The 23,962-nt window shown below is 53.2% G+C and overlaps 6 protein-coding genes across 6 annotated transcripts; 4 read left to right on the forward strand and 2 right to left on the reverse strand.

The window, feature by feature from the left end:
• Positions 1-196: 196 nt before the first annotated feature.
• Positions 197-2,128, forward strand: KRP23_6094 (DEAD-box ATP-dependent RNA helicase 56; the record flags this gene model as incomplete). The annotated part of the gene is made up of 7 exons (XM_067891243.1): positions 197-309; positions 604-707; positions 783-889; positions 960-1,092; positions 1,153-1,317; positions 1,377-1,495; positions 1,583-2,128. 7 exons carry the CDS (start codon positions 197-199, stop codon positions 2,126-2,128), a joined length of 1,287 nt encoding a protein of 428 aa, XP_067745618.1.
• A 238-nt stretch (positions 2,129-2,366) lies between these two features.
• KRP23_6095 (Microfibrillar-associated protein 1) lies at positions 2,367-4,119 on the reverse strand (the record flags this gene model as incomplete). Its single annotated transcript, XM_067891244.1, has 5 exons — positions 2,367-2,514; positions 2,604-2,816; positions 2,889-2,981; positions 3,054-3,956; positions 4,031-4,119. The coding sequence occupies 5 exons, from the start codon at positions 4,117-4,119 to the stop codon at positions 2,367-2,369; spliced, it is 1,446 nt and encodes a 481-aa protein (XP_067745619.1).
• A 914-nt stretch (positions 4,120-5,033) lies between these two features.
• On the reverse strand, positions 5,034-6,147 carry KRP23_6096 (Endo-1,3(4)-beta-glucanase 1; the record flags this gene model as incomplete). Its single annotated transcript, XM_067891245.1, has 2 exons — positions 5,034-6,033; positions 6,098-6,147. 2 exons carry the CDS (start codon positions 6,145-6,147, stop codon positions 5,034-5,036), a joined length of 1,050 nt encoding a protein of 349 aa, XP_067745620.1.
• A 953-nt stretch (positions 6,148-7,100) lies between these two features.
• Positions 7,101-7,393, forward strand: KRP23_6097 (uncharacterized protein; the record flags this gene model as incomplete). The annotated part of the gene is made up of 2 exons (XM_067891246.1): positions 7,101-7,218; positions 7,290-7,393. The coding sequence occupies 2 exons, from the start codon at positions 7,101-7,103 to the stop codon at positions 7,391-7,393; spliced, it is 222 nt and encodes a 73-aa protein (XP_067745621.1).
• Positions 7,394-8,035: 642 nt separating this feature from the next.
• KRP23_6098 (uncharacterized protein) lies at positions 8,036-9,427 on the forward strand (the record flags this gene model as incomplete). The annotated part of the gene is made up of 1 exon (XM_067891247.1): positions 8,036-9,427. The coding sequence occupies one exon, from the start codon at positions 8,036-8,038 to the stop codon at positions 9,425-9,427; it is 1,392 nt and encodes a 463-aa protein (XP_067745622.1).
• A 221-nt stretch (positions 9,428-9,648) lies between these two features.
• KRP23_6099 (Transcription-associated protein 1) lies at positions 9,649-23,526 on the forward strand (the record flags this gene model as incomplete). Its single annotated transcript, XM_067891248.1, has 2 exons — positions 9,649-17,907; positions 17,998-23,526. 2 exons carry the CDS (start codon positions 9,649-9,651, stop codon positions 23,524-23,526), a joined length of 13,788 nt encoding a protein of 4,595 aa, XP_067745623.1.
• Positions 23,527-23,962: the final 436 nt, after the last annotated feature.

Below are 23,962 nucleotides of genomic sequence, written 5' to 3' on the forward strand. Positions count from 1 at the left end.
GCGATGATATATATGTCGCCCCGCCTCGTCCCGCCCGTATATATTTTTCCATATTTGAGTTTCAGCCAATGAAAAGTTAGATCGTTCCCGCCCAAGCTCGGTGGCTCTCACAACCGAATCGAGAGACCGACGCGTATCGCTCGGCCGCAAACAGCACAAGCCCTAGCTTATCAAGCAAGTCAACCCCCAAACCACCATGCCGGGCGAAGAGAACAAGGAGTTCGATGACGAGCTGGTCGACTACGAAGAGGAGGAGGAAACGACGACGGACGCCTCCAAGGACGCCGCCGAGGGCAAGGACGCCAAGAAGTAAGCAAAAAAAGATCTCAAAAGGGGGAATGTATACCCGAGAGAGGGGGAGCAGCGCCGAGGAGAGAGCGACGCCGGGGGGAGAAGGGGACGAGTTCTTGCTCGCCCGCCTGCGCGCGGAGGACCTCTTGAGAGTCCGAGTCGGCCGTCTTGATGACGCAATCGACGCTCGGCCGCTCGGCTACGCACCGCTCACTCGGGACCGAGGGAAAGAGAGCCCAGTTTTGTTAACAACCTTCTTCTTTATCTGTTGCGTGGTGTCGCTGGATGGTGATCGACCTGGTGGAATCGTAGGGGCCACTACGTCGGCATTCACAGTTCGGGTTTCCGTGACTTCATCCTGAAGCCTGAGTGCCTGCGCGCCGTCGTGGACTGCGGTTTTGAGCACCCGTCGGAAGGTGGGATTCAGTTCGTGCTGAAGGGGAGAATGAGAAAGGACTAACCGTATGGTACTTTTTATTGGATATGTGCAGTGCAACACGAGTGCATTCCTCAGGCCGTGCTAGGCATGGACATCATTTGCCAGGCCAAGTCGGGTATGGGCAAGACCGCCGTGTTCGTGCTTGCTACTCTGCACCAGGTACGATTGTGAACCATTGCGTTCGCTGCTTTGCGGCCGCTGATGTACGTTGTGCTGTGTTGTACCTTAGATTGAGCCTGTGGACGGCCAGATCAGCGTCGTGGTCATGTGCCACACCCGTGAACTGGCGTTTCAGATCGCTCACGAGTACGAGCGTTTCAGCAAGTACCTGGTTGATGTTAAGACCGGCGTGTTCTACGGAGGTATGCAGTTTTCTGAATATGAGATCTTGCTGTGGGTGGCTTACACGATCTTGTTTGCAGGTGTGCCCATCGCACAGAACCGTGAGGCTCTAAAGAACAACCCGCCCCACATTCTTGTGGGTACCCCCGGCCGCATCCTGGGTCTGCTTCGTGAAAAGACCCTGAAGCTGGACAAGGTGAAGCACTTCGTCATGGACGAGTGTGACAAGATGCTGGAGGCGATCGGTACGTCGTGAGAGCGATATTGCAACAGTATATCTTTAACTAACTGGGGGTTTCGACAGACATGCGCCGCGATATCCAGGAGATCTTCAAGGCTACCCCGCACGACAAGCAGGTGATGATGTTCTCGGCTACTCTGTCCAAGGAGATCCGCCCGGTGTGCCGGAAATTCTGCCAGGATGTAAGTGAAGTGCTTGCTTGACATGTTGTAATTATTTTGAGTGCAACGTGCTAACTGATTGTATGTGCGATTGCGTTTGTGGCACAGCCGATGGAGATCTACGTCGACGACGAGACGAAGCTGACGCTCCACGGTCTGCAGCAGTACTACATCAAGCTGGAGGAATCGGAGAAGAACCGTAAGCTGAACGACCTGCTCGATGCGCTGGAGTTCAACCAGGTGGTCATCTTCGTGTCCAAGAAAAACCGTGGACGCGAGCTGAACCGCCTGCTGAACGAGTGTAACTTCCCGTCGATCTGTATTACGGCTGATCTTACCCAGGAGGAGCGTATCAAGCGGTACAAAAGCTTCAAGGACTTTCAGAAGCGTATCCTCGTGACCACGGACCTGTTCGGTCGTGGTATGGATATTGAGCGTGTCAACATCGTCGTCAACTACGACTTCCCGAACGACAGCGACCAGTACCTCCACCGTGTGGGCCGTGCCGGTCGTTTCGGTACCAAGGGTCTGTCGATTAGTTTCATCTCGTCGGAGGAGGACACGGAGATGCTCGCTAAGGTGCAGTCGCGTTTCGAGGTGAACATCCCGGAGCTTCCCGACCAGATCGATATCTCCACGTACATGACCACTTAGGCGAACAGTTCACTTGGAGAACGAGGAAGGGGTAGAAGAGTGCGAGAAAGCAAGAGTTATGTTCTCAAACCAGCCGACCTCACGCTTTACAACCCGTACGAGCTCCATTTTCGGAAGAAAGCTTTGCTGCTGCTGAGTGGCTGAATGAATATACCCAAAGCGAGACTGCGGACGATGCTTTTACGACTCGGCTCGCGCTGTTTCTACTGGTGTCGTCCCAAGCCGCCGGTTCCAAGTGTTACTCTTTTCTCCGTCGCTTCGTCGACCCGTCGATATCCTTCATGCCCCCAAGGTGGCTCTTGTACTTTTCGCGGATGCCATCATTGCGCGCCCACAGCGAGTCGCGGCTGGACGTGTCTTGGTCCGCCAGATGCGTGTACTTGGTGCTAATGAATTATAATTGTGAGCATAACAAAAGAACAGACATGGAAGTGGTTAGAGGGATGGTGGCATTGTTGCACAACAAGTTCCGTACCGGCCAGCACGTCCAAAGTTCTTGACCTGCATCACCGCAGGAAGCATTTCCTTATTGAACTTGTCCTCCAACGTCGCCTCGGTGGCATCCCGCTTGCGTACGTCGTCCTTCGAGCGAATGCTGTCGTCGTCCACGTAGAAGGCGCCTTTGTGGTAGTACTTTTGCATGAAGCGCAGCTTCTTCTTCTCCTTCGGCTCATTCTTCTTCAACTTGCTGCAAACGCCAAGACAACCAACCGTTAGCACAGCCCCCGCTTGCTATTCGATAAACGCTTGAAAAACGTACGCGTCCTCGGCGGCGCGCTCTTCCTCTGTCAAGTTACGTCTCCTTTCCGTTTCCTCCTCGTCTTTCCTGCGTTGCTCCTTTCGGTCGCGGTCGCTGCAACGTCAAACATGACATCTAAGTCAGAATAGTCACCTCAAGGCTGCATCAGTAAAAGGAGTCACCTACCGTTTGATACGCCGCATTTCGCGCAGTTCCCAATCACGGTACTCCTGGGCCGGGTCCAGGCCATCCGTATCATCCGGCATCTCCGCATCAGTTGAGTCGCCCTTATCGGCACCGTCCTGCTCGCGCCTAATTTCTTCAGCGACTAAGCGGCGCGACTCCATTTTTCGTGCCTCCATCTTCTCCAGCTCGTGCTGCTGGCGTCGTTCCTCTTCTGCTGCCAGCTCCTCTTCGCGCTTCACAGTCCCACGAGCTTTCTTAGGGACGAATACAGGCTTCATAAGTTCTTCACCAGGCTCTGAGTCATCCGTGTCGGTCTCATACTCCGAGCTGCTGCTGCCGCTGCTGCTACTCTCTACGCCGTTTGCAGTCTTCATTGCAGGGGTTGTCACGCCACTCCGTTTTACAATTTGAGGCTCCACAGGTTGGCGCCCGCTCATCTTGTCCACCACAGTAGGCTTCATCTCCTCTTCCTGTTGCGCTTCGCGTGCCTTTACCTTATTGCGCAACAAGCGCCGGCGACGGTCGATGTCGGAGTCATCTTCCTCCTCTGAGCTCGAGTCTTGCAGAGCCTTGGCGACATCCTCACCACCAGAGTCCTTTTCGTCCTCCGAAGACGAGTGCACTCGCTCTCTCCGGCCACGGTCTATGGCGGAAGCAGCAGGAGCGGTTGAGCTGAGGACCTGCGCTTCCACGCGTCTCCGTCCAGTGCTGATCACTGGAGCAGCCGCTTTGTCCTGCGCTTTGTCCTTCGGGAACACTCGCACCTGGCTATTGGCTGTCACGAAGCCCCGTTCTTCCTCGTATCCGTGCGCAAATAAAGGCACCTGTCCTGCCCGATAGCGCGTCACCTTCTTGGACGGGTCCACCTTGGGCTTCAGTGGCTTGAACACCTCCGTCTCCTCTCTGCGGTGGAATGCAAGCGTTAGAGACCGAGTGGGAAAGTGATACACAACTAGCAGCGAGAACGTGACACGTACTTGGTGGTGGTGTGACGCAGCGACACCGGGTCGCCCGGAGTGTCGTCCGGCAGCAGCAGCCCCAGGTCCTTCTTGGTGAAGAGCGACATCGTTTCCCAGAAAATGGGGGCTCTCAAAATGGGCTCACTGCTCAAAACGTTTTTGGGTGCCTATATTATTAGTAGCATTGATAAAATAGTTCGATAGGTACTACTCTGTTGAATACTACCGATAATACTTTTTAATAAGAGTATTAAAATATGATTTTCTCTTAGCTAACTTTGGCTAGACAAACCTCGTCGAGATATGAGATAATGTTTGATGCTGTGCGCGGTGGGCACGGCTGAGCGAGGTATAAAAAATGTGACGATGTGGCGTAGCAAAAGAGAAGGGCTAGCGCAGATGTCGATATCACTATAATATTAAAATGATCGGTGTTCAAGCCGAGTTCGAGCTGCTGTGGGAAGAAGGACCTGTGCTTCAATGGGCCTCGAATTCTGCTTGCTTCGTGTACTTGGGGGAGGACGAGGACGAATCGATGTACCCCCCGGGAGAGGAGGACGAGTACGTTGTTTATGTGTAAGGTGTGGTTGAACGTGCGCGCCATTGTTCAGCAGATGCCCATGAGCGAAGTCAACGACGGCATTGCTATGATGCGTGAGGGCCGTGGTGCGCCACCACCTCATGCTGCGCGACATCAAGCCCGTGTACAAGAAGAAGTTCGGCAAGGATCTGCGCGAGCTGCTGCTGTCCGTGTTCGACGCGCGCGACTAGACTGCTGCTGTTGCTGCACTGTTCTGTTACCAAACTCTACGTTGACATCCTTGTTAGTGAAAACCTGGGTGGGTCAGGTAACCACGTCTGGTACATGTAGCTGGACGCTGACGGAGGACGAAGCGGGCGACGAGGTGGATTTCTACCCAGCCAACAAGCTGTCTGCCGACGTGGTCTCGCAGATTGGTCTTCTCGCCACGCTGCAGAGCGACATTGACAGTGACTGGAGCTTGGACACTGGCAGCTGGTACTACAACGGCAAGGCGTACCAGAAGTACGCGTCATTGTGTTTGATGGCCGTCGACAGCTCGGTGGTGGGAGATGACACTACACTCCTGAGTAGTTGTTTATCGAAGCTGGAGGCACTCATCGAGCCTTTTGTCAGCAACACGCTGAGCGTCCCATTGGTGTACGAGACAACATACAAGGGCATTGTGACCATGTCGCCGCGTGTACTCGAGTGCAAGACAATTGCTCCACTCGACTGCGCCGCCGTGGCACTGCTCATAACCTCCACTTGGTGCGGCAGTGCAAAATGCAGAAGACCTGTGCTGTCGCACCCACTGCCTTCCGTCTCCCACTCCAGCGAGTAACTCGTGCGAGACTGCACCGATACGTCGCCACCGCACACAATACACGACGCGTAGTCGTCGTACACGTCCTGATCGCTGTTTTCGGGAAGAATTGCCACCCGTAGCGTGCCGGTGTAGGCGGCCGCAGCCACCAGCGCCGACCCCGTGCTGTCGATTGAGAACGACGCGCTGGTATCACTGGCAAAGACCACCCACGTCTGGCCATTCGCGAGCTGCACGACGAACTTGCCTGGCGTCGAGCTATCCAGCAGTGTCATGGCGTAGTCGGACTGGATGCATGCGGTGAGACCAGCGTACGTGGCCGACACGAACGCCATGCCGTGCACCAGCGCCGAGTCCATGCAGGTCGTGCTGCTGCCGGACACACACGTGCGAATCGCAACACCCATGTCGCTGAACGAGTACACCTCGTAGTCGGGCTTGGTGGCGCCGAAGTCCGTCGCCAACAGCGTTAGGTCGTTGTGGAACTCGTGCAGGTAATACCTGACGACGCCGTTTACTTCGTCGGCCATTTGGCGGTACGTGTACGAGTAGCATGCCTGTATGCCGAAGGGTGCCTGCTTGGGCAGCTTGATCGCGTACGGGTTGGACCACGCGGGGTTGGCAACGGTGTCGATGTCTTCTGTGGTGGTGTGGATGAGGTTGCCATTTGTTGGTCTAGCAACTTACGAAGTGAGCATGGCGCGTCATTTTAGAGGGGTGTGCTCCTCCACCTGCTTACGCGCGCGGCGGCGAGCTCACAGCGACCGCACCCCTAAAAACGCGTTGCATGGCGATCAAAGTGTCGAGCTCCAGATGAATGTCCACATTAAAGGTACGTTTACTGCACTCATGCGGTATCGCCGTCCCAGCGGAGCCGGTGCGCCAAGTTGTTAATCCTAGTGCAACCGACCAGTGTAGGGCCAACAGCCCCTCGGCAGAGTTGTGACCCTGCCGAGCTGTTGCTGTTGCTTTGTTGATTACAACGTTATGAACGAGTCCTTGATGAACTCGGTGGAGATCCACTCGGGGTGACGTGCGCCCAGTCGCTCGCAGTCCACGATCTGCGTGGCGCCCGCGGGGGTCGCAGGCACCCCACCACTATTCTTCTCCACCAACTACGTCAGCTCCGCCTTGGCCTCGGGCCACAGCGTGCGCGTGAGGTAGAAGTGCAGCTCCCGGAAGAGCAGCGACGCCATTTTCGCGCGCGACATCATCCTACCACTGCACAACCAGCGCCAGACACATCGAAGGGGGAAACCAAAAGAGCCCAACGGCTTATAGTACGCCATGATATTATACTTGCGGCGATGAGGGCTATTCTGGCGTGGAAGTAGTGAGATGAACGCATTCCTGTGTTTGACTTGCGCTGGGCGACGTTGAGCCGGGATAGAATCGAGTGCATCATTAGCCAGGTGGGGGACCGTAGTTTAGTGGTAGCTAGGTGAGTCCTGATTGTTCATTTGCTCATTCTCCTCATGGACGAAGAGCTCCATTGCTAAGTGCGTCCTTCTGCTACGCGACCAACATCAAAGACAGCCCTGCCTAACTTGGTGGCTTTAGCAGTCTCAAGTGACTTTCATGGCTATGAGTTCAACCGAAGAAACGGGATGCAGCAAAGCCTATGAAACCACCCGCGCCTTTGTAAGGGCGTTTTAGAAACGGAGGCCGAGCGATCAGAACTCAAAAAGGAGCGCACGCCGGACGCTCTTGTGCAGCAAGCAAGACACCAACCACCAACCACCATGGACGATGGCATGAGCGCGGGTGAGCTGCGGCAGCGTTACGACCGCGGAGGCAGTGTGCGCGATTGCGACCTTAGTGCGGCCCAGCTTCGATCCAGATACGCTATCCCCGGCAACAGTACGTACAGTCGATAATACTTGTCTGCACTTGATGAAGCTGACCCGATATTTCTTCGTTGCGCACCGTAGCGTTCAAGGAGAAGCAGTCCGACTCCAACCCGATTATGATCATCGCGGCGGTGGTACTTTTGGTGATTCTTGCTGGAGGAGCGTATGCGTTCACGGCGCAGTAGCATTTCGAAGAAGACACCCTCAGCTGAAAACACACATCAAAATCATACCAACATGCAAACACAACAGCGCAGCATGAAGGCAGATCAATATATTTCCATTTTTTAACAAGGACGCAAGCAGTGAAGCACTTCAGGACAAGTCTATTTCACGTTTACAAAGCGATAAAAGCACTACTGTCACATTGCGGCGGCGCTAGCGAACTCGCGGAAAAACAAGCTCCATTGAGGTTGTCCTGGTACAGCTCTGTTGACAAGACTATTCCTTCGCCTCTTTGAAATGGCCTTTGTCATCAGCAAGGATTCTACTCCTAAGAAGATCCTCGAAATCGCGGAGGATAGATTGCTGTTTTACCAAGGCGCTCTCGTTTCCATTTCGGAGAAAGGTCAAGCTTTACCAAGAGCTGTTGCTGTTGCGTCCGAACCATTTTGGATTGGTGCAATGGGTTCTACTACGTTGTCCAGGACGGTAACGCGAGTACTTTTCCCCTCTCAGTATGTGTTTTCCATCGAGGTACACTTTTGTGTGTGTAAGATACAGTATTATAATACAGATATATTACAAAGTAATTTTCTTCGTTTTTTTAAAATTGATCTATACGTGTACGGATAACGCCAAACGTCAGTTCGGATTTCACTGCACCCATGGCATTCCAGACGCCGATGTCGGCGCTGGGGCTTCCGCAGACCCGGCCTCGTGCCCGAGACATGCCCCCGAAGGAAGCCGCGCGATCCAGAAGACGGCGCGCGATTGCGGGCGTCGTGCTCGCTGCGCTGTGTCTGAGTATCGGCATGACCTGGCGCCTCTTCATGCAGCTTCCGTCGTCCGTGGCGCCCATGGCGGTGGCATCCCCACGACGTACTCTGCACCAAACTCTGGCGCCTCTGGAGAAACAACGGCAACGTCTTGATAAGGAGAAACAGCTAGCGAAAGAGCGACAACGCAACACCGAAAAACAGCAAGAGACCCGCGGCTTTCGTAACAAGAAGCAGATCGTGATGGTACTCACGCACTTTCGAGACAGCGACGCGTGCGCTCAAACGCTCGTTAATGCACGCGCGACGGCGTTTTTAGCGACGCGCGTCCACTTTCGCGTCTTCGAGGAGCTCTATCTGACGCAGGAGCAGACGTGCGTGCAGCGGTTCTGCGAGCTGAAGCCCGGGGACTGCAAACAACTGCTGCGGTCCGGACAGCTTCGCACGCAGAGGAGAGACGCATCAGGAGCGGTTGGAGGTACCGTCGCCCGGTATGTGGTGGAGGGAATGGTGGAGCGCAAGTTTGCGGACGACTTCTATCTTTCCGTAGACCCGGCGGTGGTGGTGTTCACGGAGAACTGGGACCTCGAGCTGCTTAAGCAATGGTACAGCGTGGGCAACGATATGGCTATCGTGAGCGTCGCGCCCAAGCCCCTGGAGTTGCGAGGGCTGACAAACGCTACTGTGGTCGTGCAGTGCTCCGCGCGCATCCACTCCAAGTCCCAAGACGCAGTGGTGGAGTTCAATGCACCGGAACTGATCCCACGCCAGGGAGCCGCACTGTTTTCACCGGTGCTGCAGACCCATTACTCTGAAGTATTTCACTTCGGTCCGACTCGAGCGCTGTTTGACGTGCGCTCGGACCCGCACACGCCGCTGATCACGGCCGGCTACGAGTACGCGCGAGCCACGCGGTTCTGGACGCGCGGCTACGACTTCTACGCGCCCAACGCCGACGTATTGTTCGCTCGGTACCGATGGCAGGAGCCTCCGTTGCCCATAGCTTCTGGCAGCCTAGGCGACCGCACGGAACAGCACCGACAACACCAGGAGGAAACATCCAATCGTCGCATTCGCCGACTGCTAGGACTGCCCGTGTCGGTCCAGGGCGGCCGGCTAGAGCAGGCTGAAATCTACGCGGTGGGCAGCCAGCGATCTATGGAGGCGTGGCAGAAGTTTTCCGGTGTGGACCCCCGCGCAGCCTACAACGAGTCCACAACGAACCAATTCACGCTCTGCGGCGCCGTGGCGAGCGGCACTTTGCACTTCGTGCCATACTAAAGTATCCATCCACGCAGCTACATTTGTAGCCATGTCTTCCATTTCCACGTAAAAATATTCTTGGCAGAAATCTTCGTTTCTACGTATAAATTCTGTGATTGGTCGAGAAATAGGTAAATATATGTTTTGGCCAATCATCGATCTGTAACTATCGCTGCGGCATCCATAAAGCGAAAATCCCGAAGGCGTGCACGGCAGGAGGCGGACGCCTAGGGACGACGATGAACGTGGAGGTAGTGCGCCAGAAGCTGGTAGATGGCGACCCGGACGCCGTGCTCAAGGAGCTGGTGGACCTCTACCGCCGTGCCGAGATCCTGCACACGCCGCAGCTCGGCCGCATCCTGGAGGCGCTTTTCCCCGTCTGGAAGGGCCTGCTGCACTCCAAGCTGACGCCGCAGCTGCGCGCCACGACGCAGAACCGCTGCCGGAAGGTCCTTCTGCAGATCCTGAACCGACTGCCGAGCAACGAGGCACTGCGGCCGTACGTGGCGCAGCTGTTGCAGCTGCTGATGGAGGTCCTGCAGAAGGACAACGAGGACAACGCGCTCATTGCGCTCAAGACGCTCTTTGACCTGCACCGAAACTACCGTCCGGGACTGCGCAACGAAGTGCAGCCCTTTTTGGAGCTCGTCCAGCTCATGTACAAGAATCTACAGACGACCATGAAGAAGCAGTTTAGCGGCCCGCCGGAGACGCACAAGTCCAGCTCCGTGTCGGCGGCTACGACACCTACGGCCGCTAAAGCTGCAGCATCTCCAGCTACTGCGGCTGAAGAAACGAGTTCAACAACAGCTGGAAGTGAAGTGTCCATTGCGACAAGCGGTGCAGGTGATGAGCCAACACAATCAGGGGCGTCGGCACCCCAGGCAGCGCCAAGCAGCAGCTCTGGTGGCGCCGGTACAACTACCACAGCTGCAGCACCAGCACCTTCAACAGCAGCCTCGGAAAATAGTGGTGCTAGTACTGCGGCTACGGGTGGTAGTAGTGAAACAGCTACGGACGAGCCGATCTGCAGTAATTTGGAGTCGTTCAAGACAATTTCAGAGCTACCGCTGATTATCATGCTGCTTTTCCAGTGCTACCCGAGCTATATCGAGAGCTATATCCCCGTGTTGGTGCCGTTGATGATGTCTGCGCTGGCATTGCGAGCACCCGATACGGCTGCTACTACGCACCCATCGCGATATTTAGATTTCTTGGATTGCCAAGTGAAGACGCTGTCTTTCGTGACGTACTTACTGCGTGGATGCGCCAACCTCATGCGCCCATTTCAAGATGCAATTTGTGAGAACACTGTGAAACTGCTTGTGGCCTGCCCCAAGGATGCCTTTGTGCTTCGAAAGGACATCTTTGTGGCTGCCAGACACATTATCTCTACGGATTTCCGGCGGGGTTTTTATGCACAGCTGGAGCTGCTCATGAACGATGATGTACTGGTGGGAAAAGGACGTTGCAGCTTTTATCAGATCCGGCCGCTGGCATACTCGACGCTTGCAGATATGATTCATCACGTTCGAGACATGCTAACACTATCCCAGGTGAGCATCATAGTGGATTTTTACGGCAAACGAATTCACGACCCGACTTTGCCGATCTCGATTCAGACTACAAGTATTCGGTTATTGCTAAACTTGGTCGACATCAGCGCGAAAAATGAAGATGCTGACTCGTGGAAAGGTCGAAACATTTTGTCACGCATTTTGCTTATTATTTCGGGGAAGTTCGGCACGACGCTGGCAAATCTACCAATGGCCTTAGCCACCACGCTTCGCAGTAAGACCAGTGGCGACCGCAGCGATCTTCTGGAAGGAGGTGCGATGGATAAGATCAAGCAGTCCAGCCTGTTACCAAAAGAGGCTGTGCAAAAGACACAACAAGAGAAGAAGCTGGAAGCACTACTGTTGCCGCATATGCGTGTTCAGCAACCAGCCGATTCGATCTCGGAGGAAGAGCCAAGCATTCGCGATATCAAGTCTCTGTTGCGCACAATGATCTTGGGTATCCGTGCTGTTATTTGGTGTACAGCTAATTACCGAAACCCACATGCTAAGGATCTGTCCACCGTCGACGCCAATACCTCAGATGGAAGTGGCATAGTTGGTGCATCGACTTCGCAGGGGGGTCACACAGGTCTGAACGTGCATTCGATGGACGCAGTTTCAAGTCGGTCGTCTGCCAGTGGAACGGAACATGTGTATCCATTGACTGATGACGAGCGCTTGCTGATCGCGAAAGTGCTTCGGAATGGACTACGTTGTTTTATTCTTTACACGTTGTCGGAGAACACGTTGTCAGAGGAGAAACAAATGCTGGATCACTTTGCTGGCGCGTTCACTGTTTTGGAGGCTGCCGATTTTCGCGATCTTTTCATTTCGAATATCCAGCTTCTCTACGAGTGCATTCTCCAGGATCACGCGATTCTTACGATCCCCCAGCATTTTTTGGCTAACTCGAATGTGAGCTGCTGGTTTGCTGAGATCCTGCTAAAGTTTTTAATCACGCAGATGAATGACCTGAGTGTTGAAGCGGAGGGAGACCTGCCCGATACGAAACGTGTGGATAAAGTGATGGCCATTGAGAACTTGCAGTTTGAGAAGATGCGAGCCGTATCCCAAGTGCATCGCGCCTCTATCGTGCTTCGATTGTTCAAGATTGTTTTCGGTTCGGTCACACTATTCAAGTCGAACGAATCAGCGCTATTTCCACATTTGCGTACAATTATTGAATCGTGTCTGAAGCAAGCGACGTTTACAAAGCATCCAGACAACTACTTGCTTTTGCTGCGCGCGCTATTCCGGTCAATTTCAGGTGGAAAGTATGAAAACTTCTACAAGGAGGTTTTCCCGTTGCTGCCAGGCGTATTATCAGCTCTCATGCGACTACAAAAACATATTGGCAAGCCGGCGATGCAAGAAGTATTATTGGAGCTGTGCTTAACGATTCCTGCAAGGTTAAGCTCGCTCTTGCAGTATCTCCCATCATTAATGAAGTCAGTGGTGCGGGCAATCTTATCACGCGGTGAGCTCGCATACTTGGGGCTGCGGACACTCGAGTTCTGGGTGGATAACTTGAATCCCGATTTCTTGTATCCAATCATGACGTCCCAGGACCGGTTGCTCACGGAGATAATCGAAGCTTTGAACACACACCTCATTCCGCCACCATATCCGTACGGCGAACTAGCCATGCGAATCCTGGGTAAGATTGGTGGCCGAAACCGCCAGTATCTCATGGATCCGTTAAACTTAGATTACCACGAACACTCGTTCACGGGTTTAACCTTCACGTTTCAGTGGGGTGAAGATGGAGACAGTATGGAGATTGATATGAACGGTGATGGCGTCGCACTCAGTCAAGGCTGCAGCTTCCCAATGAATATGGATGTACTGGTCTCACAAGCAACAAAAGTGCTTCACGCGTATCTGCGAAAGACAACCTCTGAGCGTAGTAATGTCAGCAAGACGGACTCACGACTCGCAGACGTTGACGAGTTTGATGAAGGTGAAACTCTGTCACGACCCTCTTTCATGCTTGAGAAAGATGACAAGACGCTTCAGTTGGAGACAGACACGATGGGCAAAATCCGCGGATCAATCTTGCAACATAAGCGCTGTGCGTTTCTGTTTGTTTCCCACGCGGCTGTAGTATCACTCAATGTTAACCATTACGCTAATGGCGGTGAAGAGGGTATTGGTAACGATACAAACGCCGATGACCTGGGCTCGTTGCATGTGGAGCCGATGCGGAAAGTAATTTCGCAGGAAGCATTGCGAGCTACGCGTAAAGAGCTGCTGCAAGTTTTATTTGAGACGATGGTGGATATTGATGTTGGTGTTGCGGCGAGAAAAGTACTGGAAGGTATTGCGGGTCACTTAACAGTACTGGCCTTAGGCTATTGCTCACGAGACCATCCAAATTTTGCTGTGCTCTCGTCGTTACATGCGTCAACACTGTATGCTGCAACAAGAGGCTTGTCGCCTGGTCGACATTTGGCGACGACAAAACGGATTGAAACGCTGCGTCAGGCCACTTATGGTATTTCAAAAATGACGGAAGCCGATGTAACAAATGACTTCTATTCGTTTGTGCAAGTACTTTCGGTTGCACTGAGCTCACCGGATCAACGTGTCGTCGACGAAGCAAAAAATATGATGACGTTCATTGTCAAGACAGCTGTCAGTCAGTTTGACTCTCCACACTTAGCAGTGGAACGTGGAGGTGCATTGTTCAACAACATGTGCGAAGTGTTTGCTCACGGTTGTTACGACAAAGGAAGCTGGCGTCAGAAGCTTGGAGGTGCCATCGGTCTTCAGCTTCTTGTGGAGATGCTAGAGCCTCAATGGTGTCACGAAAACGAGCTCACAATTATCAAAGCATTGTTCTTTGTACTGTCAGACCACCCACCAGAAGTGAGTGCGACTGTAAGTGCTGAGACTGGCGATACACTTGTGATGGTAGTGAAGGCAGCTTGGAAGGTGCATTCGGAGTACGCGGACCAGCTTGGCAACGATGATTCCAAGAAGAAAGACTTCTTGTCGTGTGTTGCGTTCCAGGATACGGAGATATTCCAAATGTTTGTTGTGGAATTTTTAAGCCCCAAAGCACCAACACGACAGTACGCGAAACGGTGCATCGCCACAATTGCGTCATTGCAAGAAACAACTGCCTCAGCGCTGCTGTATCCGTACAATCAACTGATCAGTAAGCAGATAACTGGGTGTAATCTTCGCATGCTGCCTAGCAGCACCAGGACAGGCTACGTGGATGCCATGGCGTTCGCACTATCGCTGGAACCACCAATCTTTTCACTGACGAAAGAGATCATGGTGTTCCTTCAGGAGGTATGGAGACTTATTTCGGAGGACTCACAGCGAGATGGAGTAACAATGGTCGGGGCAGAGAGCCCCAGCAATGCTGGAGGTGTTACACCTGTAACACCAGCGATACCAGGCTCGGGAGTATCGGCTCAGGAATATCCTTTTGGGCTTTCACAAGCTTGTGAGCTACGCATTGCTGCCGCCAAACTTCTCCGCGCAGCCTTTCTTGCAGCACCCAACGAGCTGAACCAACACCCTGAGTACCGCAATCGCTTTGTGGGTGTCTTCTTCCGGTATCTGACCGGCCAGCCCCCAGAGCTCGTTCAGGTCGCTCAGGATGCGCTAACCGACGTCATCCAACTGAACAAGCAAAACAAGGATGTATTTCTACCGAAGGAGCTACTTCAGCAATGCTTGCGACCGGTACTTCTGAACTTAGCAGATTACCGGAAGCTTAATCTCCCGCTGCTAGAAGGACTGTCGCGTCTATTGACACTTCTCAGTAGCTGTTTCAACGTGACGCTCGGGGAAAAACTACTAGAGCACCTAAAGCAGTGGCGTGACCCGGATCGGATCATCAAAGCAGGCATTTGGAAGCGAGGGGAAGAGCCTGCTGTAGCAGCAGCAATAGTGGATCTCTTTCACTTGCTACCTCCTAATGATGCTTTTTTGGAGCCGCTCATTAATTGCGTGGTGGATCTTGAGGCAGTGCTGCCAAAGTATGGAAGCTATGGCAAGATGAGTTCGCCGTACCGAATTCCCCTGACGAAATTTTTGAATCGCTATGCATCCAAGACAGTTGCATTTTTTTTGAAACGCGAACATTTGGTCGAAGTGAAGTACTCGTCGCTGTTCCAGCAGCTCATTAAACTGCCTGAGGCGGCACCACTTCACACAGTCATTATTGGCGAAGGCGGTGCGAACTCTGTGGTCGAAGCAACGTTCAATGCGGCGCTGAAGCTCAACGCTGCTGGCTTCGGAGATGTGAAAGGTGTTGATATGTCAAGTGACGCTAAAATGCAAGCCCAAATTCAGTTGAATGCTCAGAAAGCTGCGGCTCAGGCTGTTGCAAACGCGCAGGCTCAAGGGATGACGTCATCTGTGGCGGAGGCCCGTGGGGTGCAAGCTCGTGCTGCATATGTAGTTAAAGCGCAGGCTCAAGTGAACGCTCAGCAAGCTTTGAAGGTGCAGTCCCAAGTTCAGATCCAGGCCAATGCCCAGAAGTTGCACGCGCAGACCCTAGCAGCAGCGCAAGCACAAGGACTCTCGCTGGTACAAGCTCAGGCAAAAGCGCAGTTCGCCAGCAAAGACTACATCGCTAAAGCCCAGAGCCACATTTCGTCAGCAGCAATGCAAACGTCGTTGCCCAGTCCCGCGATGAGCACACTTGTCACGCAGCAGCAAGCACAACAGCTGCAAGCCCAGATTCAAGTAAATGCTCAAAAGGTTCATGCCCAGGCACTGGCCACGGCACAGGCGCAAGGTCTGAAGCCAATGCAAGCGCAGGAAAAAGCCAAGCAGGCGCAAGCGACGTACGTGCACCGTGCGAACGCGCAGGCCCAGGCGAAAATTGCCCGTGCTCAAAGCCACGGATTAGCGTCATCGCTAGTCTTGGGCAGCTCAACTGCTGCCAGTGGGGGGCCGTTTGTATCCAAGGTTCAGCAGGAAGCGCTTGAACTGCATTACCAAGGTCTTCGACTTGTGCGATCGATTACCAAGCTTCATCCAGAGTGGTTGGCGTCGCAGACGGTGATTATTGATTGCTTGCGGAAGTTGTGGCGTTCATCCGCACGTGTTCAGCGGCTTGTTGCGCACGACCGACTACCTATCAAATTTCACCTAGAGTCAAAGTTGCTCGTCAAGTGCTTAATCACGTACTGCCGCGCCAAACCAGATGATGTGCAAGTACTGTTGGATATGGTGTCGGTGTTCTTGCACCGCACCCCCTTCGACTTCAGCTTCCTACAAGTGTTCTATCGTGAAGAAGTTGCAACCAAATACAGCGCGGCAAACAAGCGCAACCTCATCCGGTTGTTCTTACGCATGCTTCGTGAACCTGGTACGTCCGAGGAACTGAAGGTCCATGCCGTCCAGTTGTTGATAATGCCAGTGCTGACGACATCGTTCGAGGACCCAAGCGTGAGCAATATCGATGTCATGGATCTTGACACCGTCATGTGGATGCTACGGGAGATTTTGGCGAGCAAAGACTACCCTCCGGAGACTATGCAAAGTCTTCGAATTGAACTCCTGAAGCTAGGTACGCTGCTCATTCAGCATATGAGCAAGTACGTAACTGACCATCGCAAGGAAGTTATCAAGTTCGCTTGGAATCATTTGAAGGCACACGATCTGACCTCCAAGCTCTGGGCGTATGTGAACGTGTGCCGGTTCATCTCAGTCTACGATACGCCGCCTAAAATTGTTTTACAAGTGTATGTTGCACTGTTGCGCACGCACGAAATGGACGCACGTTTTCTCGTGCGGAAGGCATTTGACATTTTGTTGCCTGCTTTGCCGAGCCGCTTACCGTCTAATGAGTTTATCAAGGCCATCAAGTGGACAAAGAAGATAGCTTACGAAGAAGGCCACGTTCTCGGGCAACTGGTGCACATATGGTTCTTGATTGTTCGCCATCCAGCCCTTTTCTATCCATTCCGTGGCCAGTTTGTTCCGCTCATGGTTAATTCGCTAAATCGTTTGGCGATCCCTCCGAGCAGTACGCCGGACAACCGAAGACTCGCGGTGAATATAGTGGATTTGGTCATTTCTTGGGAGCAAACACGGCAAGATAGGGTGGCGATCCGAGGCTCTTCATCCAGGCCCAAAGTCGCAAGCCCTGGTGGAGAACTAAAACGAAGTCCGGCTGCTATGAGCTCAGCAACACCAGGAGGAACTTTGGACGACCACGCGCCGAAGAAGCGAAAAGTTCTAACGACGGAAGGTATTGACGCATCCGATGCAAAGGTTGTTGAAGTCCAGCCAAATTCGAGCTCAAATGAAGGTGGGGCTACCTCGCAGCAAGCCCAGACTTCGACGCAGGCACCGGCTCCAGGGTCGGGTGCACAGCAAATCGTGGCATCTCCATCGGTGGAGGCAAATCGGGTGACAAACAGTGAGGATGACTTCGAATTGAGTGGCGCCATGGTGGATCTGGTGATCAATTTTGCTTTCCGTTTTGCTCTGGCATCAGCGGATAAGCAGGAAACGAGTCGGCTGGCAAAGACGTGCGGCGAACTATTCGACAAAGCACTTCGATTGTGGCCATCTGCATCCATCCGCTTTTCCTACTTTGATAAGCTCATCGCTGTCACTGCAGAGACCGTAATTCGGCAGCAGCAACAATTGCAGGCTAGCATGAATGTTGCTACTGGAGGTGCTGGACAGCAAACTCCGCTCTCAGCACATCCACTCCCAACAGTAATGCCTCCATTTTTTGTCGTCCCCAAGGGCGCGCCTTTGTCGTCGCTGGCAATCCTGGACGCGGTCCTGGGTATCTTGAACTCGTTAATCACGCCGGAGGTAGTTACAAAGTCCAAGCGTCCTATCCCGTATGTTATTCAGTACGCCCCGCGCATCATGAAGCTACTTGAGCCATGCTTTGATCGCCAAAACCATGATATCCAAGCGAGTCTTACGAAATTTCTGCGCCGAATGGCTGAGGTACGTGTGGAGTCGCATGAGGTTGGTTGTATGGGTGTAGACTAACAAATGTGTGACGTGTTACACTTGCACTGTGATTATGATGTGTAGTTATATCCTCCAGCTCGTGCTCCGCAACCGCTGGTTGTGTGTAAGTTCTACCCGTGGCTCCGAGAGATAATTAACGAACGCCTTGTCAATGCGTCAATGTCCCAGCAAGATATAGGTGTGGGCGGTGTAACTCTTTCTGGAGGATCATCTACACTTGCTGCTAACGCGAAGGGGAAAAATTCAACTCAAAGCGTGGCTGGATCTCAAGTTGAGAAACAGGGGACAGCTGGTAGCAATGCTGCTGCAGGCCATGGTCACGCTGCTGACAAACAGCAAAAAGACCCAAGTGGTATCAACCCGCTGATCAATCACGAGGCAGCGCGCATGCGTCTGTTGTTTTCGCAGTATCCTCGGGTGGTCGTATCTACTACCAGCTATCCTGGTGAATTTACGTTGAAGCTACTAAGTGGCTTGGCCGAGATTACACCTGAGTTTGTGGATCACTTTGCACCCGCGTTGCTAAAGCTGGCGCAACGATTTACGCGTGAACACCTGATTCAGTCAGCGACTTCAGGAGGTGGGGGGCCCCATGGTGGAAAATATGGTGGTGGTGGGAATGGTACAGCAATTGGCGTAGAGAGCGGTCAAGCCGTTGTGGATTCCTTTGGGAGGAATCGAGTGATGGCTACACCGTCGTTGGCGATTGTGAATGAATGGAATCAAATGCAGGCGGGGCGATCTACCTTGGCAGTGAATAATGTAGTGCGGCATGTGAAGAAGCGCGAGGCCCCAAGCGACAAATCAACTTCCAAGAAGAAGGATCAGACGCTAGGAAATGAAGTGCTGAATTCGAAGATGAACAGCGCGATGAAGAAAAAGATCGGGACGGGTGTAAACAACATTCCCGCACGAGCTGCGTTTGTTGGTGGCAGCAGCAAGAGACCGATTGAACTTCTTGTCCTGTGCTATGCTTTGTTGGCCAAGTGCACTTTCACAACGGGCGAGCACCGTCGTCTGTACACAAACCTGCTCGTGCATTGCCTGGAGGGGTCATACAACATCCCGCTCTTGCTTCAAATCACGAAAATTGTGGCCAAAATGGTTGCTTCTACGGATGCTCGTCATCAAGTTTTGACTACCAAGGACAAAATGACGCTGCTAAGCAAGATGGCGACGTTTGATCGGTTGAATGAGATATCTGCTCTGCCACTGAACGAGGAGTACTATCGGTTGGTCCTCAAACTTTGCGATCCACCTTCTGGTGATGCGAAACAACAGGCCCCTCAGTTGCACTTAAGCCCCACGCCACAGAGTCACAGCCTCACGACACACTTCATGGCGGGATTACTTGCTCCAGATGCCGTCACGCGTGAAAAGTTCCTGAATATTTTCTTTGCGGCTGCTGGCTCTGGGCCTGTTGCGCGACTGCAGCTTGTGTTACGGCAGGACTGGCAGGCTTGTGGAACCCGATACTGGCCTGTGATCGCGATTGAAACGCTAATGGCAGCAATTTCTCCAAGTACGCCACCGTCCGTTTCCGCTGTACTGACACCGACAACTTCAGAGGAGGGAGGTAAAACCTCCGTGCATGCCGAGTTCCTGGAAAACTATGGTCAGGTGAAGTCATCTGAGCTGACATTGGCGTTACGTGACTTAGCTCACATTGATCTTGAACTAGCTAAAGAATTGTGGGCGAGTTTGTTCAGTGCAACATGGAGATTGCTGAAGGAGTCAGAGCAGACACAGATGACCAGTCAGCTGTTGAAAATCCTGGCATCCAAGTACAACAAGCGCGACCTGAACGTGCCACTCGGTGCATTTACTCCCCGCCGCACCAATGTGGTTCAAACTCTGATGAAGGGTGTTGTGAGCACTAGCCCCAGCGCGCCCGTGATGACTCCTGAGCTTGTGCTGCACATTGCATCGGCGTATGACGTGTGGAGCTGTGCTACAAGACTTTGCGAGTTCCAGGTGGAAAAAGCGGATCTGAGTATAGAGAGCCGATTACGATGGATCGAAGCCCTCAGTGCGATCTACAAACAGCTGAGTGAGGACGATCTACGTATTGGTTTGTGCCTTGAAAACATTGCGCAACCTGAGACGCGGACGGCGCTGACTTTGGAAGCACTTGGCTGCGTTCACGAAGCGCAGGAAGAGTACTTCCGTGCACTCTCCAAGGCTCAGGGTGGCCGCGTGAGTGTTGAAGATGTGAATCTTTTCGAGTTGAGGTTGTGGGAGGAGCGGTGGGTTGGTTGTGCAAAGCAGTTATGCCAGTGGCAGCTCATGAATGACTTTGCGAAATCGACACAGAACCAGGAGTTGTTGTTGGACTGCGCGTGGAAACGTGGAGACTGGGCTTCAGCAAAGCAATTGTTGCTGTCTCCATCGATGCAGTCCTCGGCGGAGCTGGGGTGTCCACAGACCCGTCTTCAGCGGCTGTACATCTCAATTCTTGATGCAGACAAGCGTGGTGCTATCGACACTCTCACCGCCCAGACTGCTGAGCTAGCGCTGCATCAATGGCAAGGTCTACCACGTATCCTTTCTCGTGCGCACCTGCCACTCATGCACTTGTTCCACAAGTTTGTAGAGGTGAAGGAATCGATTCAGATGATGGAAGACATCAAGTCCGCGAGTGCGCAACATTCGGCTTTGCCAAATCTCAAGCCTTCCATTAATACGTGGCGAGAGCGCTTACCCAACAAATGGGAGCCCATTCTTCTTTGGGATGACATTCTCACGTGGCGATCTCACATGTTCCAAGTCGTCAAGACTACGTTTGCGTGGAGCGATGCGCAGGTACTTGCTTGCATGCATGACAGTCCGTGGTCCGTGATCAAACTTGCGCACACGGCACGTAAGCAACGCCTACCTGATGTATGCCTCGGGGCGTTAGCAAAGCTCTACTCGGTTCCAGCGATGGACGTGCAGGATGCCTTCTCAAAGCTCCGTGAGCAAGTTAGCATTTGCTACGAAAGTGCAACGGAGTACTCGGGGGGATTGAGCATCCTAAACACAACCAACCTGGATTATTTCAGTTTGAGGCAGAAAGCAGAAATGTTCCGTCTGAAGGCGCTCTTCTTGGAGGCACAGGGGGCACTACCCGAAGCCAACCAGACATTCTCGCACTGCCTACAGATTTGCGATAGTTATGGAAAGGGGTGGCTTTCGTGGGGCCACTATTGTTACCGGTTGTTCCTTGTGCGAAAAGAGCTCGGGCTGGCCTCGCAAACCATTGCGTGCTATTTGCAAGCTATCCATCACCGGTGCAATTCAGCGCGTCTTATGATCGCTCGTGTGTTGTGGCTGCTTAACATGGATGACCGGCGTGGAGTGTTGATCCAGGCTTTCGAGACGCATGGCAAGCAGTTGCCTATTTGGATTTGGATCATCTGGATCCCACAATTACTCATGGCTCTGGGGAGACCCGAAGCACCTCAAATTCGAGGCTTGCTACGAGGACTTTCAGCTAAATTTCCGCAGGCGCTGTACTATACGATGCGAGCCTTCTTCCTGGAGAACCGCGACAATGCAATGGTGCTAGCTAATCAGCACCAGCAACTTGCTGCAGCTACTTCAGCGGACACGTCGCCTTCTTCTAGCGCAACATCTCCATCAGGATCGCGTTCATACTACAGAACTAAGTCGGGCCATGTCGTTGGAGTTCCATCGACGATGCCGGTCGCTCAAGTCCAAGAAGTACCGGGGCTTGTTGGACCTCCTCGACCATCGCCGACTGCTTTCAATGCAGCACCCAGTGTCGTTCTCACGTTAGAAGCGTGGACCGAAAAGGTTCGCAACAACGGCGGCGATGGGCACTCGTTGAAGGCTGAGGTTGGCCCCGTGCAGTACACCGAAGACCTTCTCAATTTCTTGCGCAGATCTCACGATTCTCTCACGTTTGAAATGGAGTGTATGCTGGAGGAGATGATCACCCGGTTCCGACCAGAGCCAGAAGAAGAACTTCTGACTGCTGTCCACGCACTGCTGCTGAAGTGCTACCAGCTACCGAGACTTACCAAGACCGAGCCTGTGCCGAAGATGTTGCGTGCAGCGCTCGCGCGAGTGTGTCGCAAGCTCTTTGTGTTGCTTCCACACCAAAAGAATGAGAATCACGAGGCTTTTGTGGAAGAGTTTAAGGGGGCATTTGAGAGCGATTTTACCCCGCTTGGGGAAGATGACGCACAACAGCAAGCTGGAGCAGCTACGACTCTCTATGAGGTCATGAACCGATTGAAGAGGTGGAAGAGTCTGCTCCAATTGCGTGTGAAGAAGGTGGGCAAACGGAATGCTGGCAAACTTTACCTGGAGCAGTGCAGCCGCCACCTCATGGAGCTCAGCAGCTCCAACATGGAGGTCCCGGGACAATACGTCTCCGATAGCGAACCTATTAAAGATCTCCACGCGCGTATCCAGCATTTTGAAAGTACTGTGGACGTGCTGTTGCGCAATGGATTTACTCAGCGACGTGTAGCAATGGGCGGCAGCGACGGTCGTGCCTACTACTTCTTGGTTCAGTATGCGATGACTCACATTACCCGTACAGATGAGCGCATGATGCAGATGTATCTGCTGTTGAATCGATTGCTGCTTCGCCACAAGGAAACGAAGAAGCGCAACACGGTTTTCCACGTTCCAAAGGTGATTCCTCTTACTCCGCGAGTACGCCTACTCGAAGATAACCGCGACTTTGTCACGCTTGGCGAAATCTATGAGCTGGACTGCCAGATCGAAAACAAGGACCCAGACCTCCCCGTGGAGCTGTATCGCGAGCGTGTCAGCGAGGCATACGCAGCAGCAGGAGCCAGAAACGACTCTGGCAAGCAGGAGGAGGAGCGTGTCGCGCAGGCTAAAACTCGTGCCTTCCACGAGATTTGCAACGAGCACGTGCCGGAAACACTTCTGGCCAAGTACGTTCACGGTATCTCAGCCCACAGTGATGCGTACTTCCAATTTCGCAGCGAGTTTACCAAGCATCTGGCACTATCGAGCTTCTTGTCGTATGCACTCTTTGTTGGAGACCGTGCACCGCATCGTGTGCTCTTCTCGCGGCGTACGGGCCGCGTTGTAAGCACAGAGCTACGCCCTGGATATGCAAGCAGCGGCATCCTGGAGGCGGCCACAACCATGCCTTTCCGCCTAACGCGGAACCTTCACAGCTTTATGACACGCCCTGGCGTCCAGGGGCCGTTTAGCGTGGGGATGACAGCCGCTGCGGAGGCACTTATGAGTGAGGAGGACATTCTGAGCAACCAGTTATGCCTCTTCTTCCGCGACGATCTACTCTCATGGCACGCTTCAAAGACGCGATTGCTGTCTCTGGACCCGCAGGCTGCTGGACGATCTTCGTCACCTAGCGCATCCTCAGGTCCGGGATCGCCTGCATTGGCGCAACGCCGCGTAGAATCGCAGGTGAAACAGCGTGTGGAAGCGAATGTTAGTCTCGTGCTAGAGCGGATTCGCGGTGTATCGATCAAGAAAGAAAACAGTGAATCTGCGCGAGGCAAAAGCGTGCAGGAGTTGCTGGAGATTGCAGTGAGTCCGGAGCGTCAGCGGGAAATGTATCCGACATGGTATCCGTGGTTGTAAGCAATGCTGTCGCCCCTCCTCTTCTCGATGTAGTTAGTGGTATGCAAGTTAGTTTGTCAAATGAAAACACTCGAATTGTGTTGGAATAAATATTTTACATGCCTTTCATCTGGAAGCGATCTTGCTTACTTTTACTTGGCGGGCTGTGTAGAATGGCAAGGGACTGGAAAGTACAAGCGCTGGTAAGCTTGTGCTCGAGCCGCGATACGGTTGAGAAGCGCGTGGGTGAGAGCGACACCAGTTGTAAGCAGCAAGAAGAGCAAAGCCATATCTGTAGGTTCTGGTCGAAAAAGCCATCGGGACAGCACTGCCACGAGCGAGAGGGCTGTTGTGTAGCCCAGAGCCTCGGATAACAAAATGGCACCTTGTACTGCGCCAGCCCAACGACGAGACGGTACCAATGCAAAATAGCCTCGAGCCAGATCGTGGCATGCTT

This window comes from Phytophthora ramorum, assembly GCF_020800215.1.
Source record: "Phytophthora ramorum isolate Pr-102 chromosome Unknown Phyram_PR-102_s0005, whole genome shotgun sequence".
Lineage (NCBI taxonomy): Eukaryota > Oomycota > Peronosporomycetes > Peronosporales > Peronosporaceae > Phytophthora > Phytophthora ramorum.